Source organism: Podarcis vaucheri (genome assembly GCF_965113315.1).
Source record: "Podarcis vaucheri genome assembly, chromosome: Z".
NCBI classification, from domain to species: Eukaryota; Metazoa; Chordata; class Lepidosauria; order Squamata; family Lacertidae; genus Podarcis; species Podarcis vaucheri.
The window spans coordinates 30,541,014-30,567,927 of record NC_138758.1 but is presented as its reverse complement, the minus strand read 5'-3'; the positions used below and the strand labels follow the sequence as shown (position 1 = coordinate 30,567,927).

The window sequence follows — 26,914 nt, the reverse complement described above, 5'->3', positions numbered from 1 at the left end:
AATGTGCATAGTATGCAATCATACTGTACCCCTCCAGTGCTCCCCTGCCAGCCCCTTGACTCTTAGTGACCCCCACTCCCAGGTAACCTCACTGCCCCCCAGGGGCAGACAGTGTCATTTGAAACATCATATAAGTACCGGTATCTGTAGGATTCAGCTTTTACTGTAGTAATAAAGCTTGGCTGCACTATGGGGACTGGCACAAAGGGATATTGGATAGCAGCAGAATTCTGTACCAACTGTTAGGGGATTGCCTTAGGTCAGTGACGTTGATGATTCGATTTATTAAATCTGCATACCACCCTTTATCTGTAGATCTCAGGGCGGTTCACAACACACAATTACAATATAAAAAACACAAAATATATAATACGAAAACATTGTGTCAACACCAGGATTTAAGATTCTTGATTTATTTAAGATTATAAGATTGTATGATAAGATTACTGTATAATCTTAAACAGTTGTATTATTTTAGAAAAGTGTGTGTCCATGGCTGTCATGAATGGACCGTGCACTTTTGAATTCACCACTACACGACTGGAGGCTGGTGCATCGGGGCAAATGAGGCACTGCCCCATCTCCCCGAGTCTTGATTCCTACAAGCCCACCTCCCTACTTACTTCCAACCAGTCCCAGGGGTGATTAGCCCTCCCCATTAGTCTCAGGGCTCACCCTGATTTTCTTTTCTTGCTGTGTTTCTAGGCACAGTCCCACACTTTAAAGCGTTGTGTCCAATTACTTTTTCTTTTTCTTCCCATTTTGTCCTGCAAAACCTCACTCTTTACCACTGAATTGGAGCAAATGGCAATCCATGGAGAATCTGAATCACCTGTTGTTCCAATTCCAGACCCTCCAAGTCTCCCTGGAACTGGGAGGTGCTTGAATGTATGCCTCCAGCCCTTAGGACTCTGTGCTCTCAGGCTCCTGGAGCATGTCCTTGGGCAGGTCTGCTTGCCCTTCTGGCTTCTACACCTGATTAGCCTGCCTGTCCTGCTCCTCTCCAAGGCAGCCAGTGTGTTAAGGTGCATAGGAAGCTGCCTTATATGCAATCAGACCATTGGTCCATCTGGCTCAATATCGATGACATGGACCAGCAATGGCTCTTCAGAGTTTCAGGCAGGAGTCTTCTCCTACTCCTACCTGGAGATTCCAGGGATTGAAACTGGGAGTCTCTTCAGGCCACGTAGATGCTCTACTGCTGAGCAACATCTGTCTGCCTTGCCTCCCCATAACAGGCAGAGGCTGCCAGAGTCTTCATCACCCATTCCTGTGCATTACAAACAGCCCAGGCATCCAAGACAGTTTTAGCCTCCCTTCCTTAACAGTGGAACAAGACTGGCCAAGAGCCCAAGGGCTCAGGGTTAAGGTCAGGCTGACCAGTCAGATCCAGAGAAAAATTCCTTTGGCAGCTGGTTTGTGCAAGCCAGAGCAGACTTCAGAGGTGCTCGGTCCTTTCCTGTTTTCCCCCATCTCCCCTCTTGTTGCTACACTGATTGTTGGCTGAATGTTTCAGGAATGTGACTCTTGGCAGAGAGGTTGTGAGGGGATGATCAGCAGGAAGCAGATTGAGGGTGTCCATGCTTGTGTTCTGTGGTTGGCCATGGTGGGCTCAGCTCATCAATCTTTTTGGCAATCTGGTGCAGGTCTGGGTGCTGTCTGGAAATGCAAAAAGGAATGAAGCTGTCTTAAATATCAAAGTTGTTTAACATTCTGGAAATCCATCTCACTTCCAACCTTTGCCTGGAAGCTTAATGTCTCACCATAGATGGGCAGAGGGACAGACATTTTATTGATCATGGCTTTGCATGGTCTCATCTAGTTCTACAGCGAAATAGTGAGATCCTACATTGAATCACCTACAGCAGGGATCAGCAAACTTATCAGCTGTGGGCCGGTCCACCATCCCTCTGACCTTGTGGGGGGCTGGACTATATTTTTTGGGGGAAATGAACAAATTCCTATGCCCCATAAATAATCCAGAGATGCATTTTAAATAAAAGGACACATTCTACTCATGTAAAAACATGCTGATTCCCAGACCGTCCGAGGGCCGGATTGAGAAAGCGATTGGGCTGCATCCGGCTGCCGGGCCTTAGGTTGCCTACCCCGACCTACAGCATAACCTCATTTTTAAACTTGCTACTTTGGTGTGCGTGTGTGTGTGCCTGCCCAGCTGCAAAAATAGTGTTGAGGTCAAATTAAGATACCGTATTGGCCCGAATATAAGCCACACCTTTAAAATTGGAGAGGGGAAAAGAAAAATTACCGTATTTTTCGCCCTATAGGATGCACTTTTCCCCCTCAAAAAATGAAGGGGAAATGTGTGTGCATCCTATGGAGCGAATGCAGGCTTTCGCTGAAACCTGGAGAGCGAGAGGGGTCGGTGTGCACCCCGGGCTTCAGGCAGCTCTCCGCAAGCTGTGGGAGCCCGGTGGGAAGTCGCGCCGGGCTCCCATGACTTGCAGAGAGCTGCCTGCATCCCGAAACCTGGGGTGCACACTTCGGGCAGATATCCGCAAGCCTGGGGAGACCGGCGCAACTTCCCGCGGGCTCCCTAGGCTTGCGGATAGCAGCCTGTTCTGGGGGCTGGGGTCGGGGGAAGCTCGGGCTTCCCCTGCCCCAGCCCCGCGCCAGGGGGAGGGATAATTTTTTTCTTTATTTCCCCCCCCAAAAAAAAAAACCTAGGTGCGCCCTATGGGCCGGTGCGCCCTATGGGGCGAAAAATACGGTACCCGAATATAAGCCACTCCCTTCCTTGCTGCTCCTGGCTGCATATGGGGGTGGGGAGCCACGCTGCGTTGCTGGCGGCCTTTCCTCTTCCTCGCTCTCTCCCTTCCTGGCCTTGGGGGAGAGGACAGGGGACTGCACGTGGGGAGGGCGACGCTTCACTGCGCTCCTGGCTGAATACCATAAAGTTGCGAATATAAGCCACACTTTAACTTTTCACGGTTGGAATTGGGGGGGGGGGTAGTGAGGCCAATATGGTAGTCATGGCTGCAACATTCGATGTTTGCTGCCCTGGCTTTTTTTTGGAAAGGGTGGGAGGCAAATCTGAGAGCCGATGTGGGATTGTGGTTAGAGCAGGGGTTGTCAACCTGGTCCCTACCGCCCACTAGTGGGCATTTCAGGATTCTAGGTGGGCAGTAGGGGGTTCTACGGCACAAGCTGAATCCTCCTTCTATCGAGCACTGGTGGGCAGTAAGGAAATTTTACCATCAAGAAAGATGCATTAGTGGGTGCTAGGTAAAAAAAAAGGTTGACTACCCCTGAGTTAGAGGGGTGGACCTGGGAGAGCAGGGTTCAAATCCCCACTCAGCCATGAAGCTCATTGTGTGTCCTTGGTTCAGTCACTACCTTTTAGCTGAACCTACTTCACAGGATTGTTGTGGGAAAACTAATGTGGGATGGGGAAAATCATGAAAGCCACCTTGGAGGAAAAGGTGGTGTATAAATGTAAAAAAATGTAAGTAAATAATAGTACTTAAGCCTGGCTAGCAGTTGCTGTACTTGTGAGCTTCTAGGGACCACTTTACGTGCTATGCACAAATAGAAATGCTGAACAGCGTGGAGACTAGCAGTTTGAAACAGGACGAAGATGACAAGGCAAAGATGAGCGAGGTGGATCACTCCTTTAACCCCCACTTGAGGCAATAGGTCACCCATTTTACAGAAGGAAAATTAGCTAATTTTTCCAAACAGATTTTACCCCAAATATATTACAGTGGTACCGCGGGTTAAGAATTTAATTCGTTCCGGAGGTCCATTCTTAACCTGAAACTGTTCTTAACCTGAAGCACCACTTTAGCTAATGGGGCCTCCCGCTGCTGCCACTGCGCAATTTCTGTTCTTATCCTGAAGCAAAGTTCTTAACCCGAGGTACTATTTCTGGGTTAGCAGAGTCTGTAACCTGAAGCGTTTGTAACCCGAGGTACCACTGTACACTAAAAACTCAACTGATTTAGGGCAGTGGAGGGTGCTTTTTTGTGTTTTTTTGAAAATCCACATCACTTTATGGCACACACTTTCTGCTTATGATAGTAGGACCCAAAGTATATTTAGGAGATCGATCCTTATCATCCCACCCCTACAAGTTTTGAAGGGAAAGGACCCAGCAAATGTTTTCAGAACAAAACTGTACTACATATTACCTGATGAGAGCTTGCATTTGCAGAATTGAGCTTAGCAGAGGAAAGCTAGCCTGTCAGTGCAAGGAAGGACAGCAGATGCTTCAAACTGTGCTCTAGTATCTAATCTATGTAGATTAAAGCAAAGGAAATGGATGTAGATATAGATATAGATAAGGCTTCCAACATGGGATTTGTGAAGGACAGATGTATACAGTACTCAGATTTTAACTATATGCACTCAAAAACTTTTATTTGCACAAATGTAATACAGAGAGCAAGTGCACAGAATGGGACTAGCCAATGTGGTGCCTCCAACTGTTGGACTCCAGCTTCCATCAGCCCTTCCCAGGGTGGTCTATGGACAGGGATGATTGTAGGAGGAAGACCACAGGTCATCCATCCAAGGCTTAGTTAGTGAGTCAAGGGCCAGTGATACCATCTTTCTTCTAATCTCTTCTTTTCCAATGATGATTAGATGACAGCAGTCAAGTTAAGAAAAGTGAGCAAAGATGCAAGGGCAGGACTATAGCCACAGGAAGCCTGGCTGGTTTCTCTTTTATAAGAGCATTTTGCTTATAACTCTGAACAAGTCCACCCTCCTCTGCTTTTGCCTTTTCACATTGTCGACATCAGCCTCTCCCAATTTTGTGCTCTCCAGATTCAAACTAATCATCTCCAATGAACAAGGCCATAGTCCAAAAACATTGGGAGGGCACCATTTTGGAAAAGGCTGGCCTGCATGTCCCTGTCGATTATAGATTTCCTTTAAGGCATTGAAAATAGCAGCTCCTTGAGGGCTAGGGGACACTTGGTGAAGACAGGGAACACAGGGTTGTTTGTTTGTTATTATGTCCTAACTTGTTGTCTTCATTTCGAATAGGGGGGAAATAGCAGCTCTTAAAATTATATTGCTATATGGTTCGAGGCAGTGGTTCTCTTTTCTAGGGGTATTCACAGGTATGCAGTACCAGCACCTCTTTTGTTGTTGTTAAAAAGTGTGGCACTTACTGCAACAACTTCATAGTGAGTACCAGCAGCTCTTTTTCTAGCAAAGAAAGCACGGGTACTGGGCAAAACAATCTGCTATCTACAGGAAGTCTACCTTGGATTGCCAGCTTTATAAACTGGGTTGCGCTATAGTTTGGAAGCAGATTTTTTTGGATGGAACAAATTGCTTAAAAACCTAAAAAACCTTGCTGAATCAGGCCAAAGGCCCATCTAGTCCAGCTTGCTGCTCTCACAGTACTCAAGCAGATGCCTCTATGAAAACTACAAGTGGAACCTGAGCACAAGAGCCCTCTCTCCACTTGTGATTCTCAGCAATGGATATGCAGAGGCACATTGTCTCCGGCAGTACAGGAAGAATATAGGAAAGCTAACCCTAGCATGAATCCATTTGGCACCCATTTATACAGATACTAGTTAAGTGACGTGGTGCTTTGGGGTTGGCTTTTCATCCAGAAGGTAGAACCTCTTCCTTTTTTCCTTGCTCCCCTTCCTTTTCTTTCTAAATATATTGTAATGGGAAATAAATCCAAAAGTTCACAGGAGTGTTGCATTGCGCACTGTGGTGGTGGCGTGGCACTAATTAAAGAATGTAATTTTGAATGGTGCTTAGCTAGGTGAGAGATTTCTGAACAGAAACAGATTGAATGAAACCAAAATGGGGCCCTTCAAATAAAAATCCACACACAACCAGTCTTGTAATGTTGTGATATAACATTTATAGAGCTGAAGGCACATTCTTGACAAGATTATAACTGTGGCATACCCGCCAAATGTAAAATATTATGCATTAAAAGCAAATATTGCACAAAGTTGTTGGTTTTTGTTTTGTTTTACGGAGCGTATCCTGAAAATCAAGACATTACATACAGTCATGGCAAGAACTTGTGATTTTTTCAGCTGAAAATTAAATGCAACCCAATGTGTACTCACAATAGTACTTTGTAGAACCCATAATCAGAGTCCCAAGGAGATGAAAACATTTCTCGTTTCCTTAAAAATGCAGGACAGCTTTACAGGAGATTGGGAAAGGACATTCTTATTGTCACAGGTGACCTACAAATCTGGGCTCACCCAAAACATTTGGAAGGCACCCCAAAAATAATAATGGGTGTGTGCACACTAAGCACGTTAGATTTGCTTACTCACAAACAAGTGAGCTGTCATGTAACTTGTAAAGCAACCTTCAGTCAATTTTTCAGAAATCCTGGACCTGTGTAAGCCACCAGTGAGTCACCTTTGTACTAAAATACCTACATATTTTATTTTTTAAAAAGCAATGGGAAAATGCTATGTAAGCTTCAACCATCTGCCCAGTTGCAGGAGTACACATACACACATCATGTGAGCATTGAACCACCAATGGAACTGCACTCACTGCATTTTGTTTAGATTATCTTACCTCCTAGTCCACTGGCCTTCAACTGGTAGGTTGGGACCTGCTAGTGGGTGGTGGCCCAATCCAATATGGGTTGCAACAGGAGCACTGCCACCATGCAAAAATATGGCAAAAGATTAAGAAATGGGTCCCCAAATGAATGTTTGGGTTAGAAGTAGGTCCTAGGTCTGAAAAGGTTGGAGAGCCCATCAATACTGCATATTTACAGCAGATGGATATAAACCAGTGACATCACCAACCCAACTCTTATCTGAAAGCAGTTTTTCATTTTTTAAGAAAACGTAATTGCTTTTAACAGACACACCTAAAAAGAGAGAGATGGGGGCACATTTAACTGAATAAATGTACATGTAGCGCTTTAAAAAACTAACAAGGTAGACATCCAACTTGGCAAAACAGGGAGGGGAGGACAAGACAGATGATTAAATCAGCATTCAGTTTGCCAGCCAGCCAAATGTGATCTAGAGGAAAGGGAAGCCCTGACTTGCATTTATGTCTGGATTTACTTTCTGGATAGTAATTTAAATGAAGCAGACAGCAGAACATCTTGCCTAACAGTGGAGAAGAGCAATAAATAAATCAAATAAAATGTAAATGCATAGCTTTTTCTGCAGCTTTTTAAAAATAGCTTTTTGATATTTTAACACACATGAGTTAACATAAAACTGTAAATAAATGAAATGTGCTCAAGACAGGAAACAAACCATATTTACAGGCAGAGTACATTTTATCGGACTCACTTGCTAGATCATCACCTTGCTGTGGTGAGTGGGCTTTCACGTTCCTATGACCCTTGTGAGAGAAGCTGTTGGAAGCCTTGGACTCTCAGCAGGGTCACACCCAAGGCGGTAAGGTCAAAGGGAAGGAGCTAGGCAAATAAGGATCCAAGAAGTCCGCAACGGCAGAACAGGCAGAAGATAACAAGTGGCATGTTACAACGGCTGTGAAGGCGGATGAAGGCTGCAGCAGATAAGAATCTACCAATCATCATGATACTCATGCCATCGGAATAGAGCCTTACTGCAAAGACTGTGTCATGGTCAGCACACACTGATCTACACACATAAAACAAATTCACGCACAGGCATCTTTCAAAAACCCATCCCAAACCCCCCAAAGTCCCATGGTGATTGGCAATGGTAATGCGGGCAGGACCATGAAATATGGAAGCCCCTAGTCATAAACCAGCACATGGGCGGTGAATACAGATTCAGTTGTTCTGACTCAAGGAATGAGGTGAGCAGCTTGATAGCTATATCCATGACTGAGCAGCCCTTTTTAGCATACACTCTGCTCACCCTGAAAAGGGGGAGGGGCTAGAAAATGTGCCCTAAATGTAGTCTACCCTCCTTTTTCCCTGACTGGATTAGTGCACCCAGTGGGGTCACCACCCAGAGGTCATAAAATACAATTGAACTTTGGAAGATGAACTATATGGACTTTGTGGGATAACACAGAAAATGAGCATCCTGAATGCAGAACTGCCATCATTGCAAGAGAGCTGCAACATTTTAACATTGACATTGCAGCGCTTCAAGACTCTCGAAGAGCAGGCAAGGGACAACTGAAGGAAGAAAAAGGAAGCTACACATTCTTCTGGAAAGGTCTATCTGAACAAGAACATCAAAAAATGGGGTAGGCTTCGCTATCAAAAATGATCTTGTGAAGCTCTTGTCAGAAGTCCCTACTGGCATTAATGAGCGACTGTCAACCATTTGAATAAAGCTCACCAAAAACCAACAGGCTACTATTCTAAGTGCTTATGCACCAACACTGGATGCCAATCAAGACATTAAAGAAAAACATTTACTCTCAACTGGATACCATCCTATCAGAGACACCGAAGTCCTCCTGGGTGATTTTAATGCAAGAGTTGGGCAAGATTTCGATCTGTGGCCTGGGACTATTGGAAAAGGAGGAGTTGGCAACAGCAACCAGAACGGAATCTTACTTTTGACTATATGTGCAGTACACAACCTTGATATTACTCATTTCCGGGTTTGAACTCCTCAGGTTCCAAGTAGTTCAAGAACTAAGCTGTTCAAAAACTGAGGTACCACTGTATTCCCCCCCCCCCAATTTGAACTGTATTTACCCCCCCCCCGTGGTGATTTTCTTGAGTCAATATGAGAGTACCCCTAAACATTTTTTTAGAAAAATAACACTAAGTTATACCATAAAATTATATATCAATGTAAAGAAAATTTAATGAAGAATGTAATGCAATAACTTTTATGAAGGATTATTTATTACAACAGCAGTCATAAAGAAGAAACATGAAACACACAGGGGGAAAAATGAGATATACAGGTTAAATTGCCGTGTTGGCACTTTGCAATAAATAAGTGGGTTTAGGGTTGCAGTTTGGGCACTCGGTCTCTAAAAGGTTTGCTATCACTGTCTTAGACTATGTAATTGTCCAAGCTGAAGATCACTGTGATGTGCTCCTTACCAGAGCTATGACAAGTTTCGACAACTGCTGGACAGATCACCAGTTAATATGCTCCACAACGGCTATCAAGATACCTCAATGCAGGCTTCAAGGAAGGAAACAAAGGTGCAAAGTGAACACTGAAGCTCTTCAAGATCCTATTAAGTGGGATTGCTTCCAAATGACTTTTAAGGACCATCTTTTTTCAGAGTTCCCTGATAACAATGAGGAACACTGGACCAAGCTAAAAACATCCATTATTGCAGCCTGTGAACAAACTCTTTGATACCAAACCAAGAAACATCAGGACTGGTTTGATGAGATGGCAGTGAGATTGAACGCATTGTTGACAAGAAAAGGGAGGCCTTTCAGATCTGGCAAAGAGACAGAAACTGTGCCACTAAGAGAGAGAATATTATGAAAATGGTATACAGGTGGTACATGACACCAGTCAAGCTTGCAAAAATCTATCATCTGCCTGATAATAAATGTTGGAAATGTAAAGAAACTGAAGGTACATTCTTTCATCTTTGGTGGACGTGCCCAAGGATTAAGGCTTTCTGGGAAATGATATATAATGAATTGAAAAAGGTATTTAAATATACCTTCTTGAAGAAACCAGAGGCCTTTCTCCTAGGCATAGTCGGCCAATTGGTGCCAAAGAAAGACAGAACTTTTTTAATGTATGCCACAACAGCAGCAAGAATACTCATTGCAAAGTATTGGAAGACACAAGATCTACCCACCCTGGAAGAATGGCAGATGAAGGTGATGGACTATATGGAACTGGCAGAAATGACTGGCAGAATCTGAGACCAGGGAGAAGAGTCGGTGGAAGAAGATTGGAAGAAATTTAAAAACTATCTACAGAAATATTGTAAAATTAATGAATGTTAGAATGATGTTGGATAGAAATTAAGTGGTTTTCAGCTGTAATACTATAAGGGAATATGAAAAATGGATTATTAATAGGTAAAAATTTAACGTTACAATATTTTAAGATTAAAGACTAGGATAAACAAAGAGGGTAAGGATTTGCTGAACCAACAAACTGAACTGGAATACAAAAAAGGGAGGCGTGAGGAGGTCCGGGAAATAAGCTAATGAAAAATAAGTAATGGAAAGAATGAGTTGTTTTTAATCATTTTTATTTTGTATTTTTATTTTGTATTTTCTTATTTTTTTATTTTCACTTTGTAATACTTTGAAAATCTTAATAAATATCTCATAAAATAAAAAAAAGAAACTGTGCCACTAAGAAAAAAACCTATGCCAGCGCTAAGGCTGAAGTTCACAGAGGAATCAGAAAACTAAATAACACCTGGTGGATAAAAAAAAGCTCAAGAGATCCAGCACTTAGCTGACACTCATGATGCACAAAGTTTCTTTAAAGCCACAAACACCATCTATGGGCCAGTAAATCATGACATATGCCCCCTACACTCAACAGATGGTACTACACTTCTAAAAGATAAAGAAGCTATTCCACTGTGCTGGAAAGAACAATACCAGCATCTCCTTAACCACAACTCCGCCATAGCTGCTGAGGTCTTCTCACAAATTCTGCAAAAACAAATCAGAGATCAGCTTGCAGTATCTCCAAATCTGGGAAAGTTGTGTACAGTTATTAACAAAATGAAAAACAACAAAAACAGCAGACCTGATGGGATACCTGCCAAAGTCTTCAAAGTGGGCGGAATTGAACTTACACAACAACTTCACAAGCTCATCGAAAAAATCTGGGAGAGAGAAGAGATCCCACTTATAAACACCATCCCCAACTCCACGAAAGATTCAATCAACTGTGTCTCTGAAAAGTTTTACACATCACTTGGGAATACTGGCGAACTAATGCCAGTGCACTGGAAAAAGCAAAGATTACCAGTGTCGAAGCAATGATTCTTCAACATCAACTTTGTTGAACTGGTCATGTTTTGCAGATAGCTCATTATTGTCTTCCAAAGCAATTACTCTATTCCAAACTTAAAAATGGAAAGCATAATGCCGGTGGTCAACAAAAGAGGTTTAAAGACTCTCTCAAGGCAAATCTTTAAAAATGTGGTATAAACACCGACAACTGGGAAACACTGGCCTGCGAGTGCTCCTTTTGGAGAATAGCCTTTACCAAAGGTGTCATGGACTTTGAAGAAGCTTGAACTCAGGATGAAAGGGAGAAACGTGCTAGGAGGAAGGCATGCTTGGCAAACCCTCACCGTGATCAACTCCTATTTGGAAACCTCTGTCCCCACTGTGGAAAGACGTGTGAATCCAGAATTGGTCTCCACAGTCACTGCTAAGACCGTGTTCCACAGTCACTGCTAAGACCGTGATCATGGAAGACAATCTTACTCGGCTACGAGTGATTGCCAAAGAAGAAAGAAGAAGACATTTTATCGGAACACTGTACAGTCAAGACAGTAAAGTAATTTTGGTTCTTTGAATTAAAGCCAAGTATAAGCTATTATTCACTAAACATCAAGATGAACATTCCAAAGAAGTTTGGCAAATCACACATAGAAAGGGAAGACACACTGGGTGGGCTTCTGCATCAAGTATGTGATAGCAGTACATTTCAAACCACCACAGAATCATAGAACTGTAGGGTTGGAAGTGACCCCAAGGGACCCCCTACAATGTAGATAAAATCTACACACTAACTCTGCTGCTGAGGAAACAGTGCCTTTGGATCCTCTTTCATTTTTTAAAAAAATTAGATTTTATTAAAGCTTTTTCATAATACAACTAGATAAAAGAAACTTTAAAAAAAGAGAAAGAGAAAAGCAGAGTCCTCTGTCAAAGGAAGCTTGTAACTTTTGTCTCACACAGGATGTAGTGAACTCTCCCAGCTCCCACCTGGGAGCTTTCCTTTCTTCTCCCAGTCTCTAACCCTGAGAGTTAGAGAGTCTTCCTTTCCATGCCTCTCGGTCAGGGTCCTTCCACCAATTATCCACTACCTTCGTGTGTATGTAATCCTTGGACCCCAATAATGTCCCAGAGCAGAGGAAACCAAAGATGAAAAATAAAGATAGAGAAGAAAGAAGATAAAACACATCCTCTTTCAGATCTTTTCTGTAAAGAAGCCACTAAAATGCACTATCCTATTTCTTGGGCAGTAGCCCTTAAGAGGACAGAGAGGAAACCAAATTTAACAGCTGGCAGTGAAACATTATGGATTCTACCTTCTATTTTCTGCCTCAAGAGACACAGAGAAGACTGGAAGATTGTTATGACATGATCATGAATGGCAAATGCTAGTAGCTCATCTCCTGCCAAAAGATAGCACCTACTCCCACAACTTATCTTGTGAATGATCAAAGTGATGTGACAGCTGAAATCCTGTAAATGTTTCATCAAAACACGTCACAAATATTTTTCGAAAGGGGAAAGTGCAGATTTGTTCAGCCTCAAAAAACAAAAACATCCACCGTCAACTGATACAGACCCGACTGTGTGGTCCTCCACACCAATTCTCTGGTTTCTCCCTAGCTATAATTCAACTTAGATATGAACCCTTTCAATACAAGCCTTGACATATAACCATTGCTCCAAAGGAAGAAAACTGAAATACTTCTAGGACAGGCATAGGCAAACTCAGCCCTCCAGAAGTTTTGGGACTACAATTCCCATCCTCCCTAGCTAACAGGACCAGTGGTCAGGGATGATGAGAGTTGTAGTCCCAAAACATCTGGAGGGCTGAGTTTGCCTATGCCTGTTCTAGAATAATACCATTTATCAGGCAACAAACAGGAACTAAACTGAGGTATCATATGGGTCAGATTTTCTTGAGGTGGCAGGACAGGAAGTTAATGGCTCTTCACTGCAGGCTTAACGGGCAATGAAACTGCAGAGCAAGTAAAGTGGATATTTATTCAGGCAAGTAAAGGCTCCCAGACTGGCATGCCATTAAAATTTTAAAATATCTGTTTCTCAGAGTGAAGCCATCACCAGCTCTGCTTTAATAGGCTGATTCCATCAGAAAGAAATTGGCTGCTCTTTCCAACTAATATTTCAAGCATGCTTTGTGTAAATTACAAGGGAGGGGAGAATATAACTTCAAGGGCAGAACAGTGAGATGCAGAAAAATAAATTTCCAAGATTTCTGTTTCACACAGATCAAACATCAAAAACTATTTTCTGTAACCACCTCCTCAGTATCTTTCCATCATTATTACTATTTTGAAACGCAACATCATTGTGAAAATATTTCATTGAGCTTTCCATTGAGCCACTATTGGGCAGTCAATATGGTGTTCTATGCTCAGTTAAGCTGCAGTCTTACAAACATTTCTAGTTTAAAGATTTTTAGAGCACACAATTTACTTCATTCCAAATACACACATTTTTTCACCACTCTTGCCAGTGGTGTTTGATGGCTGGCACAGGACCCAACACTTGCATCACTTGCCAGGTGAAAGGGGGCAAATCGACAGGAAGGGGCCCTTGGCACTTGCTTTTCCTTTGAAGCCAGCCCCACCCCCTTTTCTGGTAAACCCAGTCTCTTGAGTCAAACTGAGGCTGCAGAGGGTGAGTGGCCACATAACTGCCAAGGACAAAGGGCCGGTGCGGGCCAGCTAAGTTCATGATTCCTGAATGTGGGACAGACCTGCACAGGGTGTGTGCCAGAGAGGGTCAGGATTCTGAGTCAGATGATGACTTACTCCCTGGCAGTGGACTTTCACTGATATACTTTCTGTACTCTTATTATCCCATCATGACTTGGGGTGGGAGTGAAACAGCTGCAGTTTGGCTTCATTTCCCCCCTAAGTATGGCTTTAGGAATGGGATTAATGATGACTAAAACTGGTGCAGGTCAAGAACAATAGCCCTGGTGTTTTCTGAACCGTGGTCCTCTCTCTTGCTACTTTAAACACTATAAAAATGCCTCTATTATCAGGTTAAAGGACTCTACAATGTATATGTCTTCAACCACTGTTCAAACATCAACATAGCAATATTCACTGCAAAGGATTACAATCTAAGACCTGCTGAACTGTAAACATGGTGAGCAACGTGGGCAAATCTAGCGCCAATCTCTTTAAAAGTTAAATAATATAACAAATGTATATTGTGATGCAGGGAGACGAAACAATAGCTTCCCATCAATGCAGAACCCGTGCTTTGGCTTAGCACTGCCTTCCCAACCCTTACACCCTCGAGATGTTCTGAACTGCAAAACTCCCGACAGACCCAAGCCAGCACAGTTGTAACTGTAGCGGTAGCATTGCGACAACCATGACAATTTTTAGTTGAGCAAAATGGAAAAGAAATTAAAAGTTCCAAGACGAAATTTTGTGATCTGATCAGAAATAAATAAATAAAGATTGCTCAGGAGCCTTTAAAAAAAAAACTAAACAAAAAAACCTCATACTCAAAATGCAAGAATGGGAGCTTCCTGAAAGCGCTGAAGGAAAACACATCTTTTTAAACTCTGCAGTTTCAAACATCTCAAACTCACCAGCATACATCTCAGATCACAGATTCATAGAACTGGAAGGAACTGTGAAGGACACCTAGTCCAACCTGCTGCAATGCAGGAATATTTTTGCCCAACATGGGGCTCAAAACCCACGGCCCTGAGATTAAGAGTCTCATGCTCTGCCGACTGAGCCACTCCATCTTTTTGAAGTTACAAAGACACAGACCTTTGAGTAATGAAAAACATCACAAGGCATGGCCCTGACTCCTTGATTCTTTGTGTGGCAGTGGCTGTGGCATGAGTGGAGCTCCTCTACACACTTGAAAGCACCGTTCTCACCAGTAGCCTCAGGTGAGTGAACTGAATTGTCAATAGCTCTGCAGCTGGGATGGGGAGGAGAAACAAATAATGGGAACTGTTTACTTTTTTTTTCCAAATCATGGGAAAACCTGTGTTGCAATGTTTTCTGAAAAATGCCATTTTACACATAGCAAATTAGGAAGAAATTATAAAGACAACCATTACAAAATAAGGCACATCTGTGATTAAAAAAAAGGAAAGGAAAAAAGAAATCATGGTTTCTATCCTTACTTGTTCACACTCTATAAAATAATGTCGCATTGCATGCAAAGACATGGCCTAGAAACCATGGGCTGGTGACTGCCCTTTCATGATCCCAGCAGCTCAGCAGTGTCTTGCTCTGCACTGGCTTCCAGTGCATACTGTGGCTTGTGAGTGTTGGTTTTGGATAAGCTCTGGCTTGCTAATACTAGCAAAGCACTGCAGAAACTGCCAGCCTCTTGAGTTAGAAGTGATTTTTTTGGATGGTGGGGATATAATTGCCCTGGTCAACTGAGCAATTGAAATCCAATTCAAAACGATCGGAAACACAGTGCAGCTGGTCAACCTCCAGAATAGATCAGTGCATGAAGAGAGACCAAGTCCACTTCTCAGCAAAAAGAAGACTTTCAGAGAGTTGTGTCATCTTCCTCCCGGGAATCTACAACTAGAAGGGAGTGCTTGTCTGGCTCACTGAGGACTATGCTGCTAAGGGACCGCTTGTCAGAGAAAAGGGAGTTTAAGGAAGCTCGGCTGTAAGTGACAATTCGGTCCATGAGGTTCAGCTTTGGGGATCTTGGTCCAGTTTCATCAATTCCAATGTGGACACTGATTTCGGAAGGGCTCTTCTGCCTCACCTGGCCATGGGTACGCCGTTCATATTTCTCACAGGTGGGTTTCTTATAGCTAAAGGGAAGGGAAAATGCACAAAAATCACCTCTGCATCAGTTTGAAACAGGGTTGCAATTTAATCATTCAGGTAATAATTATTAAAGCTTGTAGTCTGGACTCTGGATGAGAACCTAGAGGCTGAGAGGGAGGGTGTGTCAGAAGGAAGATTATTGATATTGATTTTTATATATTCATAACTTTGTATTGATGTAACAGTTTTATATGTAACTGTGTGTTTCTGCAATATTTTACTTTAAGTTGTCTTTTTTGTACCCCTCTTAAAGAGATTTTCAAAAAATATATTAAGAGGTACAGAAATTAAATAATCAATAATCAAATCAAACTGTGCCAGTTTCCTCCCCTGACTGGCTCCAGAGGTGCCCAGCTACAATATCATCCCTAACCAGAACAGACCAGGCTGAGGAGCCAGACAGTTCTCACAATGTCTTTGTGTGAAGGGAGGAAATCCTAACTGGGATGGAAGTGTGGATATAAAGTCTCCTTCTCTTAAAATGCTGTCGCAGGGCTGAGAAGGACAAAGTGGGAATGTGAAAACCATGGTAGTCCAGCAACTAGCAATATTTGATCCCCAATTTAACCAAGGATCAAATCTTTAATTAGGCTAACAAGCTTAATTGGCAATAACTGCAAAAACTGGCATTCTCTAAATAGAGTTGTGATGAGGCTGAATGAGACACACAAAGCATTAAAAATACATTATTGAAAGCTCACTGCATTGAACAGCAGTTATGAGGCAGGGGATTCTTCTGGAAAACTGCAGGCACAGGTAAGTCCTACCTGAATTTTGAAAAGGTAGGACAGAACCCAGCTTGCTGCTTATCCTCTTTGGAAGAGCAAATTATTTTTCTCAAAATGCAACCATGGACTTCACAAGCAAGTCATGAAAGTAAGAATGAGAAGCTTGAGGATATTGTACTTACAATTTTAGCAGCAGAGAAGACAACACAACAGAAACGGAAGAGGCAGCCATTGCTGCAGAGCCCATCCAAGGCTGCAGAACCAAACCAACTGGAAGGAAGACGCCTGGGGAAGGAAATTGGAAATAACTCTACGGGATGTTAAAGAACAAAGTCACAAACGTGATTCTGAAATGCATTAAAAAAAAATCAAAGCATCTTAAATTAGTGTTTATGTAGGGGGCAAAGCAGAGCTGATGGCAAAACCCAAGTATAGGATTTATGGACTTGCAGAGGACCTAGCTAGAGTGTCAATTGTATAGTTTTGTAACACTGCATATTTAATCAAACAGCTGCACTTAGAACAGTCTGGAAACTGCAGCTGGTCCAAAGCAAGGACAGCTTGACCATTTATGGTCCATTTACAGTTCCCAGCACTTTTTAATTGGTTTTAACCTTTAAACTCATAAATGTGTTGGAACCAGGTTTTCTCTCATGTGTACCTGCCTACTCATTGCTTAAGGCCCTCTTTGGAAGTACAGCTCACGCAAATAACTTTGGGTGATAGGGCAGCATGCAAATGCCAAAAATTAAGCAAGCAAGTAAATCTAATCCAGTTTGTTCAGCCCAGACACTGAGGTCCAGTTCTGAGGGCCGTCTGGCAGTTCCTCATTGCGAGATGTGACGCTACAGGGAACCAGACAGATGGCTTTCTCAGTAATGGCGCCTTCCCCATGGAACACCCACACCCCATCAGTTGTCAAGGAAATAAACAACTATACAACTTTCAACAGACATCTGAAGGCAGCCCTGTATCAATAAGTTTTTATAGTCTGAAATGTCAGTATTTTTTAATATTCTGTTGGAAGCTGCTCAGAGTGGCAGGGGGAAACCCAGTCAGATAGGTAGGGTATGTATGTATGTATGTATAAATAAATAAATAAATAAATAAATAAATAAATAAATATAAACTGGAAAAGCTTCCCTTTTTTCTACCCACTATAATTTGCAAGAACATTTAAGAATGTTTGGGTATCAGTTGCAACCCTTAACATTCTTTTTTCTGTGCAACATATTTATATCAACTGCAGCTTTCTTCTTTTTCTCACACACAAATTTCTCCCACATTAAGGAATTGTTAATTGATATATACTTTCAATTAATGTTCCATGGAAGAAGAAAAAAAGCAATATTATACATATTGTCAAAGTCCAGAATCATCACATACCAGCAGCTACAGGAACTCCGACAAGATTGTAAATGAGAGCAAAGACAAAGTTGATTCGTATCCTTTTAACAGTCTTCCGTGATAAATCTATGCTTGCCACTACATCCAACAAATCATTCTGCCAAGTAAGAATTAACAAGACTAGTTACATTGGTGGCATAATTTGTTTTACATTTAATTAAGGGTCTTCACTCTATCCGATCACTTACCCTAATCAAAACCACATCTGCTGCCTCAATGGCCACATCTGTGCCTGTGCCAATGGCAATTCCAACATTAGCCATGGCAAGAGCAGGGGAATCATTGATCCCATCCCCCACCATTGCTACCCGTTTCCCTTCATCCTGCAGTTGCTTTACTTTGGCAACCTTGTGGGAAGGAAGGACTTCAGCAAACACTTTAGTGATGCCAACCTGAAAAAGAAAAGGAAGTCCAAAATCACATCAGAAGATTCCTCAGACACACAAAAAACACAGCTGTTAAGAATAATGAGATCTGTGGACCTATGAGATTCTCATCTTCGAAAAGCATTCCCCCAACAATGAGTGGCATTGCTTAGAAATATCAAAGCATTATTTACCTCAGTACATCTCAAGCGATCTGATGCTGTAGACCAGCAATCCCTGCCTCCAAATGTCCAGGGACCAGTAGCATATCTGGTCCCTGAAGCATCCCACCCAACCTGAGCTGTGGTGGAGTCACCAGGGACTGGCAGCTGGTGGCTCTCAGAACCTGTGTGTGGACCACCACTTTGAGTAGCACTGATTTAACTGATGCTCCAATGACTGAGTAAGTAATCTATTGCATTTTTTAAAATTGAAGGGGGGAACCTTTGGACCTTGTAGGCATTAGGAAAATTGCCTGAAGGAAGGCAAGCCAACATATGGAGCAGCTTACCTGAGAGGCAATAGACCTGGCTGTTTTGCTGTTATCACCAGTCATCAGAACAACTTCTAAACCCATAGCCTTCAAAGTACGGACTGCCAGCTCTGCTTCAGGTTTCACAGTATCAGCAATAGCTACCAAGCCACAGAGTTCTCCTAGACAGACATGAATATGTTTCCATTAATCTTCTTTGTTTTCTGAAGAGAACAGAAAGACTATTTTTCCTCTTTCCTTCACCCCCTTTCTCCTTCCACCCATGGGGCATTGCACAAATTTAAAGATGGGCTGTTCTTCTCACTTTCCAAGGCAGTGATACTGGCTTTCTGGGAAGAAAGCTTCCAGAAAGTTTCTTAAAGCCCTAGAACTATTGGTATTTAGCTTGTCTTGCATGCAGAACACAAAACTTTAAAAGTATGCCACATTACACGCCCTCCTTCCCTTTCTCTCTCTCTCTCTCTCTCTCCCTCTCCAGATCTCAAATAATATTTCTAATAGCCAAACCTATCTGAATCGAGGTTCTGTGGGAATCAATAATGCACATTAAATGTCGCTTAAAAGTTATATGCAAATACATTTACTGGCAGCTTTACTTGGAAAGCATTTTAACGGAAGCAATTGTAAATGCAAACATAATCTGTTCCTGTGAAACAGTTTGTAAGGCGGGCGCTCACATAGCAAGCTCCATTCCTTCCTAGGGAGAAAACCACAACATGCCCCCAAATTGTTTAAATAAAACCCCGTAAAACCATTAACAACATTACTATAATGAATAAAATCACAAACACTGTTACAATTAAACTACATACCTGTATTTATTCAACAAGAAAGCAACAAAACACAAGCCAAACACAAGTTTTGTGGCACAAAGAGCTGACAAGGGAGGAAGGGAATGGGGATTTTTCGGTGAATGCAATTGTGTATCTGTAAATTTGTCTCTCTGTATATCTGTCTCTCTGACTGTTGTTCGGATATCTGATTCAAGACATTCAGTTGGTAATGTTAGGTTACAAATCCTTCATGTGTAGATACCTGAAGACTTGTATAACAAGTGTTTACATACTGGGACCTGTGTGTATTTTAAGACAGAAGTCAATTGAAAATACTTATTTACATTGCTTAACGTTTAAAGGAAAATGACACTGGATAGGATTACTGTACTGCTTTGTGTATATATTTATTATAGGAATAGTCAACAGGGAAAAAGAAGTTAAGAACAATGTTAGACCTGCCAGTTTGACAGGATTTGTAGCCACATTGGATTATCTATTAATATTATGAAACAATTCATTTTGAGAACTGGAATAAGAACATAAGAAGAACCTGCAGGATCAGACCAATGGCACATCTAGTGCAGCATCCTGTTATCATATTCTGCTCTCATGGTTAGTAGCCTTTTGATACCTGTCTCCCCCACAAATTTGTCTAATTCTCTCTTAGAGCTCTCTTTTATCTGTCTTGAAAATATTTTGCTCCTTATTGCTTGAAGTACAACTTTTTCAGTCACTGTTTACTCCTCAGCTGCGTTCTTCCCTGCCTTTTCAATGTATCACACATAAAATCCAATCCTAATCCTCATTATCAAGCTTACCATCCACAGCCACAAGAACAGCAGTGCGACCTCGACGTTCGTGCTCAATCATGGCATTATCAACTTCATTTCTGACAAGCAGACCATTTCTAGACATCCACTCCCGGTTTCCAATTAGAACAGAATACTTGTGGGAACCCCAAGTAGCTGAAAGGAAAATATTACTGCAGTTTCTGAGAAACAGGTGACTTGTTAATTACACACTACTGCTGGTGCATGCTAAGTTTGCAGGAGCATTTACTCATGGCTATTCACGAACATTTATTCACTAGGGATCTATGGCTAGGGACCACAGGTGTGTGGTCAGAATTATCCAGATTATGCACTTGTGCAACAGTGTGCTTACAGCTGAGCTACATGAGCAGCATAGTCACACAGTACAACTTTAGTTGGGACTGTATTACTTCAAGCTGAAGGTAGGGGAAATTGCATGTTTGAAGGCACTCCCAATGTATTCGAGTCTAGTTTTAATCCTGACAAAAGCTTATTTGGGGGTGGGGAGGGAGAAAGATTCAGATACACATCCGACCTGATCTCCAGTAAGAGATGATTCAGTCCAGTGAGAACTGCAACACATGTTTATCCCACTTGGAATGCCTTGCAATACTTTAAATTGATAAAATAAGGGAAATAGTTGACTAAAGAAAACTAAGAGAGAGTGAGAGATGCTGCTCCAGGTAGGAAAATATACTAAACTACGGCTCCACTGAGTTTTGGGCTAGCATACACCCCATTTTACTCTCTTCCTCATGAAAAGATAGAAAACTGAAAGCTTTCACTTTTGAGGCCAAATAAAAGGCAGTTTCCCAATACAGCTGAACTCAAGAAACCAGTTTATAGGAAACCAAAAGCTGGCACTTTCAGTTGTGCTTAAAGGAGGGAAAGAGGTACTGTATGCACTCAAGGCTTACTTCATCTCATTCTTGTGACACTAAACCACAGTTACATCGGAAGTGGATCAGAATAAAGAAGATCAAGAGGAAATTGCCCCCAGTTCCCCTCAGAGCTTTTACAAGGCACAATTTACTATTGGGCTGGTATTTTACTTTTTTAAAAGCAAAGGAGACCTCAGATCCCACCCTCAGTGAAAGAGAAAGGCTGATGCACCTCTAGCAACAGATGCCAAAACAAGGCTTCTGCTTACATGAAGCACATTTGACAGATTCATCTCAACTTACTTGGCAACTGCTCATCAATAATCAAAGCAGGATGCATAATTTCCTCAATCTTCTCATCCATTTTCACAAGGGCTGAATTCCTGACATTGTTCTCTTCCATGGTCTCACTCCTGCTGCACAACAGGGCTTCAATATTGGTGACTTTACAGCTAATGCCACAGCCAGGGACTACTTGAAAATCAGTACAAGTTCCAAGGGTGTCTGTGTCCAATTCCTAAAGAGAATATATAATCAGATAGTGCTTGGAATTTGGTAAATGCATACTAGACTTTAAAAGTCATTCTGCAAAAGCATATACACACCCAAGATTGTAATGTGAGAAACTGAGCCTTCAGAGTCATTGGCTCAGTCCTGTGGAACACCCTGCCACTAGGGATTCAGCAGGTGCCATCTGTGCCAACTTTTAAATACCCCCCACAATGGCCTATTGATACTTGTATTTAATTTCTTTTTTCTTTTAACTAGTTTAAAACTTTTTTGTTTTTATTGTTTTTAAATTGTTGTAAACTGCTGTGATATATCTTTATGATGCAGTGGTATATCAATATTTTTATAAATAAATAATACATAGTAGGTTGAGGGAACAAAACATACAAAGGAGCTTAAGACTAAAGAGGTGCTAAGAAATAATCACATATTTGTAAGACCTGTAAATAATGAGGCTTTTCAGAAAGCCAAGTGAGGTTTATTAATTTCAGTGGGTCTTCTCTGAGCAGAACTTACGTTATATACAACTCCATAGATTTCTAGACAATTCAGAATTATGTACACAGAGCTGTATTAATTATAATTATTTAAATATAATTCACTAAGTAAAATTAACCAGTTACTAAAAATATACTGTAGTAAATATCATTGTGGTGCCCATTGGCTTACATTGTTATCCCACCCTTGTTCCAAGCAGTTCAGGGTGGCGTGCATGATTCTCTCTCCACCCCAACCCTCCCCATTTGATGACATCCTGATAACCATCCTATGAGGCAGATAAAGCTAAAACAGAGCAATTGGGTCAAGGTAACCAAGTGAGCTTCATGTGTTAGTGGATATTTGAACCTGGGTGGCCCCATCCCAGTATGACATGCTGAGAGAGACTGTAGGCGCACATCCCTCTGCTGGTCAGAATATTGCAGCTGTTCCTTTACTTCACAGCATGCTATGAGCTCAAAATCCTATACTCATGAACTCTCACTCCAGAGAGAAATCTGATGACAAAGACAGCCTTACCATGCCACAACATTTCCAGATAAGGTGTGAATATGTAGCAAATGTGGTTATTTCACTGCATGGCAGGAAAGTTCAGACATGGCTGTTATGACTTCCGGGTTGGCGCCATCGCCGAATGGCGGACTCCCTCCGAGCTCCGGAGGGAGTCTGCTCGGCAGGGGCTGGGTCCTACCACACCGGCAACGCGGGGACCCTTAAAAACCACGGGCACGGAGCCCGTGGACATGGGGACTCGGCTGGCACCACTAGCGCCCTCCCGACTCGTGAAGGAGCCTTTTTAAAGGCTACGGAACGGGTGCCGGGGAGTGGCGTGGTGCCTTGAGTCCATTGCTTCCCCTGCCGAGCACAGCCGCATGCCATTCGACGGAGAGCACTGACTTCTTCCATTGGAAATTCGGACTATTAACAACAACCCGTGAGTAATTGGGAAACCGGGTACAAAAGGAGAAAAAAAGAAATTTTTTCGGATTCGGCACGAGCGGGGGTGATCTAAAAAGGAAGTCAGTCTCCCCCCGATTGTAAACATTCTAAAACAAGGACTGGGCAACCAAGATCGAAAGAGAAGTTTATTGCTGATAAAAATCATTAATTCCACGATGGGAATTGTGCTGGAGGAGAAGAGTGGAGGGTGAGAGGGAAAATGCAACCCCCCCTGGGAACCGGGGCGATTCGTAGAGCCTGGCGAAGAGAGACGGAGACTTTGACAGCTGTCAAAGCAGCTGTCAAAGCTGGAGAATATAAAGAGGACTTTGTTACAAGGACTTTGCTGGTTAATTCTGTTACAATTTGACACAATATGGATATAAACTGTCGGAAAATAAGGAACAACAATTTGACTTTTGGATTAGAGGATACAAAGTTACTATAATCCCCCTAGAGGGGTTTTGGGACATTACAAGTGGTCGTACGTGGAAAATCACTCTGGGATTCGCACAGGACTTATCTTCTGGGAAAGCTGCAAAACTGAAACAGTATTTTGTCTACAGAGGTGTTTACATTAAAAGGAGACAATAGAATTTTCTATTGAAGAAAGGAAGGGACTGGACTTAAGTTTTTGTTCCTGAACAACAAACCTCTGTAGAGATACCAGATCTCGGAATAAGAACGTTTTAGCAGCTGAACAAGACAAGAAACCTGAGAAAGTAAGGAATAAAAAGAACAAAGGACTAACTACGACACGGTGAGAACAATGGGAGGAGCAGCAAAGACCAAGGAAATTAAAGGCCTCTATTAGACTGGATTTCTGAAGTTAAACATCATTAAAATAAATAAGTTAAAAGAAAACCGGCAAGATGGAATGGGAAAAAATTTGGCCATGGACTTGAGACCTCCAGGCTGACAACATATAGACTGATGGACATGGGGAATCCAAACCGGGGAAGGGAGGAGGGAGTTTTGGAATCCAAAGGCTATGCAACCATCTTTTTGAACCTTTTTATATATTTTTTTATCTTCTATTTCTTTATAGAACTTTTGTATATTATGGTATTTTGATTTGACATGTTTAAAAAAGGGAATTCGTGGAAGGAAATTGGGGTGGATCTTGGGGAAAAATCTTTTTTTTTCTGTTAACGATGAGGGATGATGGTAAGATTGTAGAATTTAAATTGGTTAATGGGTTAAACATATTAAGTTTTTTAACTGGGAGTGAGAGCTTGTGGAACCAAATTAATGAAAGGGGAATACAGTCGGGAGGGGGAGGAGGGAGTCCTAGAAAGAAGGTAACAAAAGTAAGGCTTTAAATATTTTCTATCTTTTCTTTTCTGTTATATTCTATATTATTGGAAACTCTAATAAATATGATTAAAAAAAAAAAAAACAGACATGGCTGTTATGTCCCCCACAATTAAGTTGGTACTTGGCAGATAGTTAAGAGGGTGAATCAAGAAATCTCTGTATGTGCTCCTCTACCTGTTTGCAGTATTTGGTAATAGCTGCTCCCAGGGGGTGCTCACTGTTGCTCTCAGCGGTTCCCACTAGTGCCAAAATCTTATTGCGTGGCATCCGGTTACTCTCCACTAGGATCTTCACCTGCATCACCACTGGAGTTCCATGGGTGATGGTCCCTGTCTTATCAAATACCACAACCTTAACCTGCAAAAAGAACGCAAACACATTAGAAACCAAGTGCTTTCTGTCCCCCCCCTTTTTTTTGCAGACTAAAGTCATACAAGCTTTGGGGAAGGATAAATAAATGAATAAATAAATAAATAAATAAATACATTTTATTTGTATCCCGCTCTCCCCAGCCAAAGCCAGGCTCAGAGTGGCTAACATCATATAAATAAGACAATATGCATAGTACAATATACAATATGCAAATAAAATAACATTCAACATTCATCAAAACAATATAGAATAATATTAAATATCAGCATTTCAAAATTAAACAGAAATCCACTCAACAGTTACAATAAGTAATTTCTGAATCAATAAAACAACAGCAAACCATGAATGAAGTTAGCCTTTTTAGAAACATGACAGTTTGTGGCCAAACTGTAAAGGAAAGTCTGATTTCTTACCTTGTGAGCCATCTCTAGAGGTTCTCCACCTTTGATCAAGATGCCATTTTGTGCTCCTACACCAGTACCCACCATCACAGCTGTTGGGGTTGCTAGTCCCAAAGAACAAGGGCAAGCAATACAAAGCACTGTAATGGAGGCTTGGAAAGCAAAGCGGATTATCACTTCGTCTTTGGAAATGCTCTTATTGTACCCCTATTGACAAACAAACAGTTAGTTGCTTAGGTATGAACAAGGGTTGTTCACAAGAAAAATACAGCTTATTCTAAGGCAGCTTTGACCACTCACTAACTGGCTCACAAATTTATTTAGGGCTTAATTCGAAGTGTGGTGCTGACCTACAAAAAGATTTTGGAGCACTTCATGCTTCCTTCCGCAGATGAGCTTTATGGGGATGCTGACTTCATTTTCCAGCAGGACTTGGCACCTGCCCACACTGTCAAAAGTACCAAAACCTGGTTCAATGCCCATGGGATTACTGTGCTTGATTGGCTAGCAAACTCGCCTGACCTGACCGCATAGAGAATCTATGGGGCATTGCCAAGAGAAAGATGAGAGACGTGAGACCGAGCAGTGCAGAAGAGCTGAAGGCTGCTATTGAAGCATCCTGGTCTTCCATAACACCTCAGCAGTGCCACAGACTGATAGCATCCATGCCACGCTGCATTGAGGCAGTAATTGATGCAAAAGGGGCCCAAACCAAGTACTGAGTACATATGCACGCTTCTACTTCTCAGAGGTCCAATATTACTCTATTTGCAATCCTTGTTTTGCTGATTTCATTTAATATTCTAATTTTCTGAGATTGTTAATTTGGGGTTTTCATCAGCTGTACGCCATAATCATCACAATTATAACAAATAAAGGCTTGACATATCTCGCTTTGCGTGTCATGAGTCTATCTCATATATTAGTTTCACCTTTTAAGTTGAATTACTGAAATAAATGAACTTTTCCATGATATTCTAATTTTTCGAGTTTCACCTATATTTCCAGGTTTCAAGGCTGGGCACTTTCGGTGGCTGGACCTCAACTTGGGAATTTGCTTCTGTGTTTCACTTGACACTTAACTAAGCATGAATCTGGGCGTACTTCCAAAAGCTACACAAGAAGCATTTGTTGAAATTGTATATTGAGCCACCTGGAGTGCTTGGGAAGAGGTAGACTATAAGTACAATTAAATAAAATTTCAAGGTTTAAAATTCTAAAAAGTTGTAATTGCCTCTGCAAACCTACATTTGCCCCTCAGTGCTCATATAGATCATGTAATTACATCCATTACCCTTTTTTAAGGCTAGTAATTCCCGATCATGCCCTCATTAAAAACTGCATGTAAACAGATTGGTCAATTGATAAGCACATCAAGAATAACCGCAAATGTTCCCACCCTACTTCCATGCTTGAAGGGAAAGGGGGCTGCTTGTTTTCACTGGACATGCTTCCAAAAGCAGCACTGGGAGAGAGAAGTGTTCCTCTTTCCCAGGACTCCTCTTTGAGGCAACCCCATGCACTTCAGCGATAAGCAGAAGTGACCTCTCTCTCCATTGGCCAACATGAAGGGAGATCAATCCAGCTTGATTCAGGTGCACGAGAGCTCCCTACAAGAAACTCTTTCTACCTCACCCAACATGCTCATTTTGGCTGGGCTTTGGTGTCCTGGCTTCAAAGCACTGAATCCCCTGGCATCATTTGTGACTGACAGTCTCCTGACTGACAGCTGGATGGCCCTGCAAGGCAGATCGTTATAAGGATCTGGTCTGC

At 42.0% G+C, this 26,914-nt stretch overlaps 1 protein-coding gene across 6 annotated transcripts in view; it reads right to left on the bottom strand.

The window, feature by feature from the left end:
- Nucleotides 1-11,663: 11,663 nt before the first annotated feature.
- Nucleotides 11,664-26,914, bottom strand: part of ATP7A (ATPase copper transporting alpha) — a 44,025-nt gene continuing 28,774 nt past the window's right edge. For all 6 annotated transcript variants that reach the window (XM_082207354.1, XM_082207356.1, XM_082207355.1 and 3 more), the window contains 9 exons: nt 25,154-25,348; nt 24,543-24,725; nt 21,408-21,621; nt 20,230-20,376; nt 18,654-18,796; nt 17,966-18,169; nt 17,757-17,874; nt 16,553-16,655; nt 11,664-15,626 (listed from right to left, as the gene is read on the bottom strand). In XM_082207354.1, the coding sequence (XP_082063480.1) occupies nt 15,350-15,626; nt 16,553-16,655; nt 17,757-17,874; nt 17,966-18,169; nt 18,654-18,796; nt 20,230-20,376; nt 21,408-21,621; nt 24,543-24,725; nt 25,154-25,348 (1,584 nt within the window). In that variant the 3' untranslated portion in view covers nt 11,664-15,349. The remainder of the gene's footprint in view (nt 15,627-16,552; nt 16,656-17,756; nt 17,875-17,965; nt 18,170-18,653; nt 18,797-20,229; nt 20,377-21,407; nt 21,622-24,542; nt 24,726-25,153; nt 25,349-26,914) is intronic.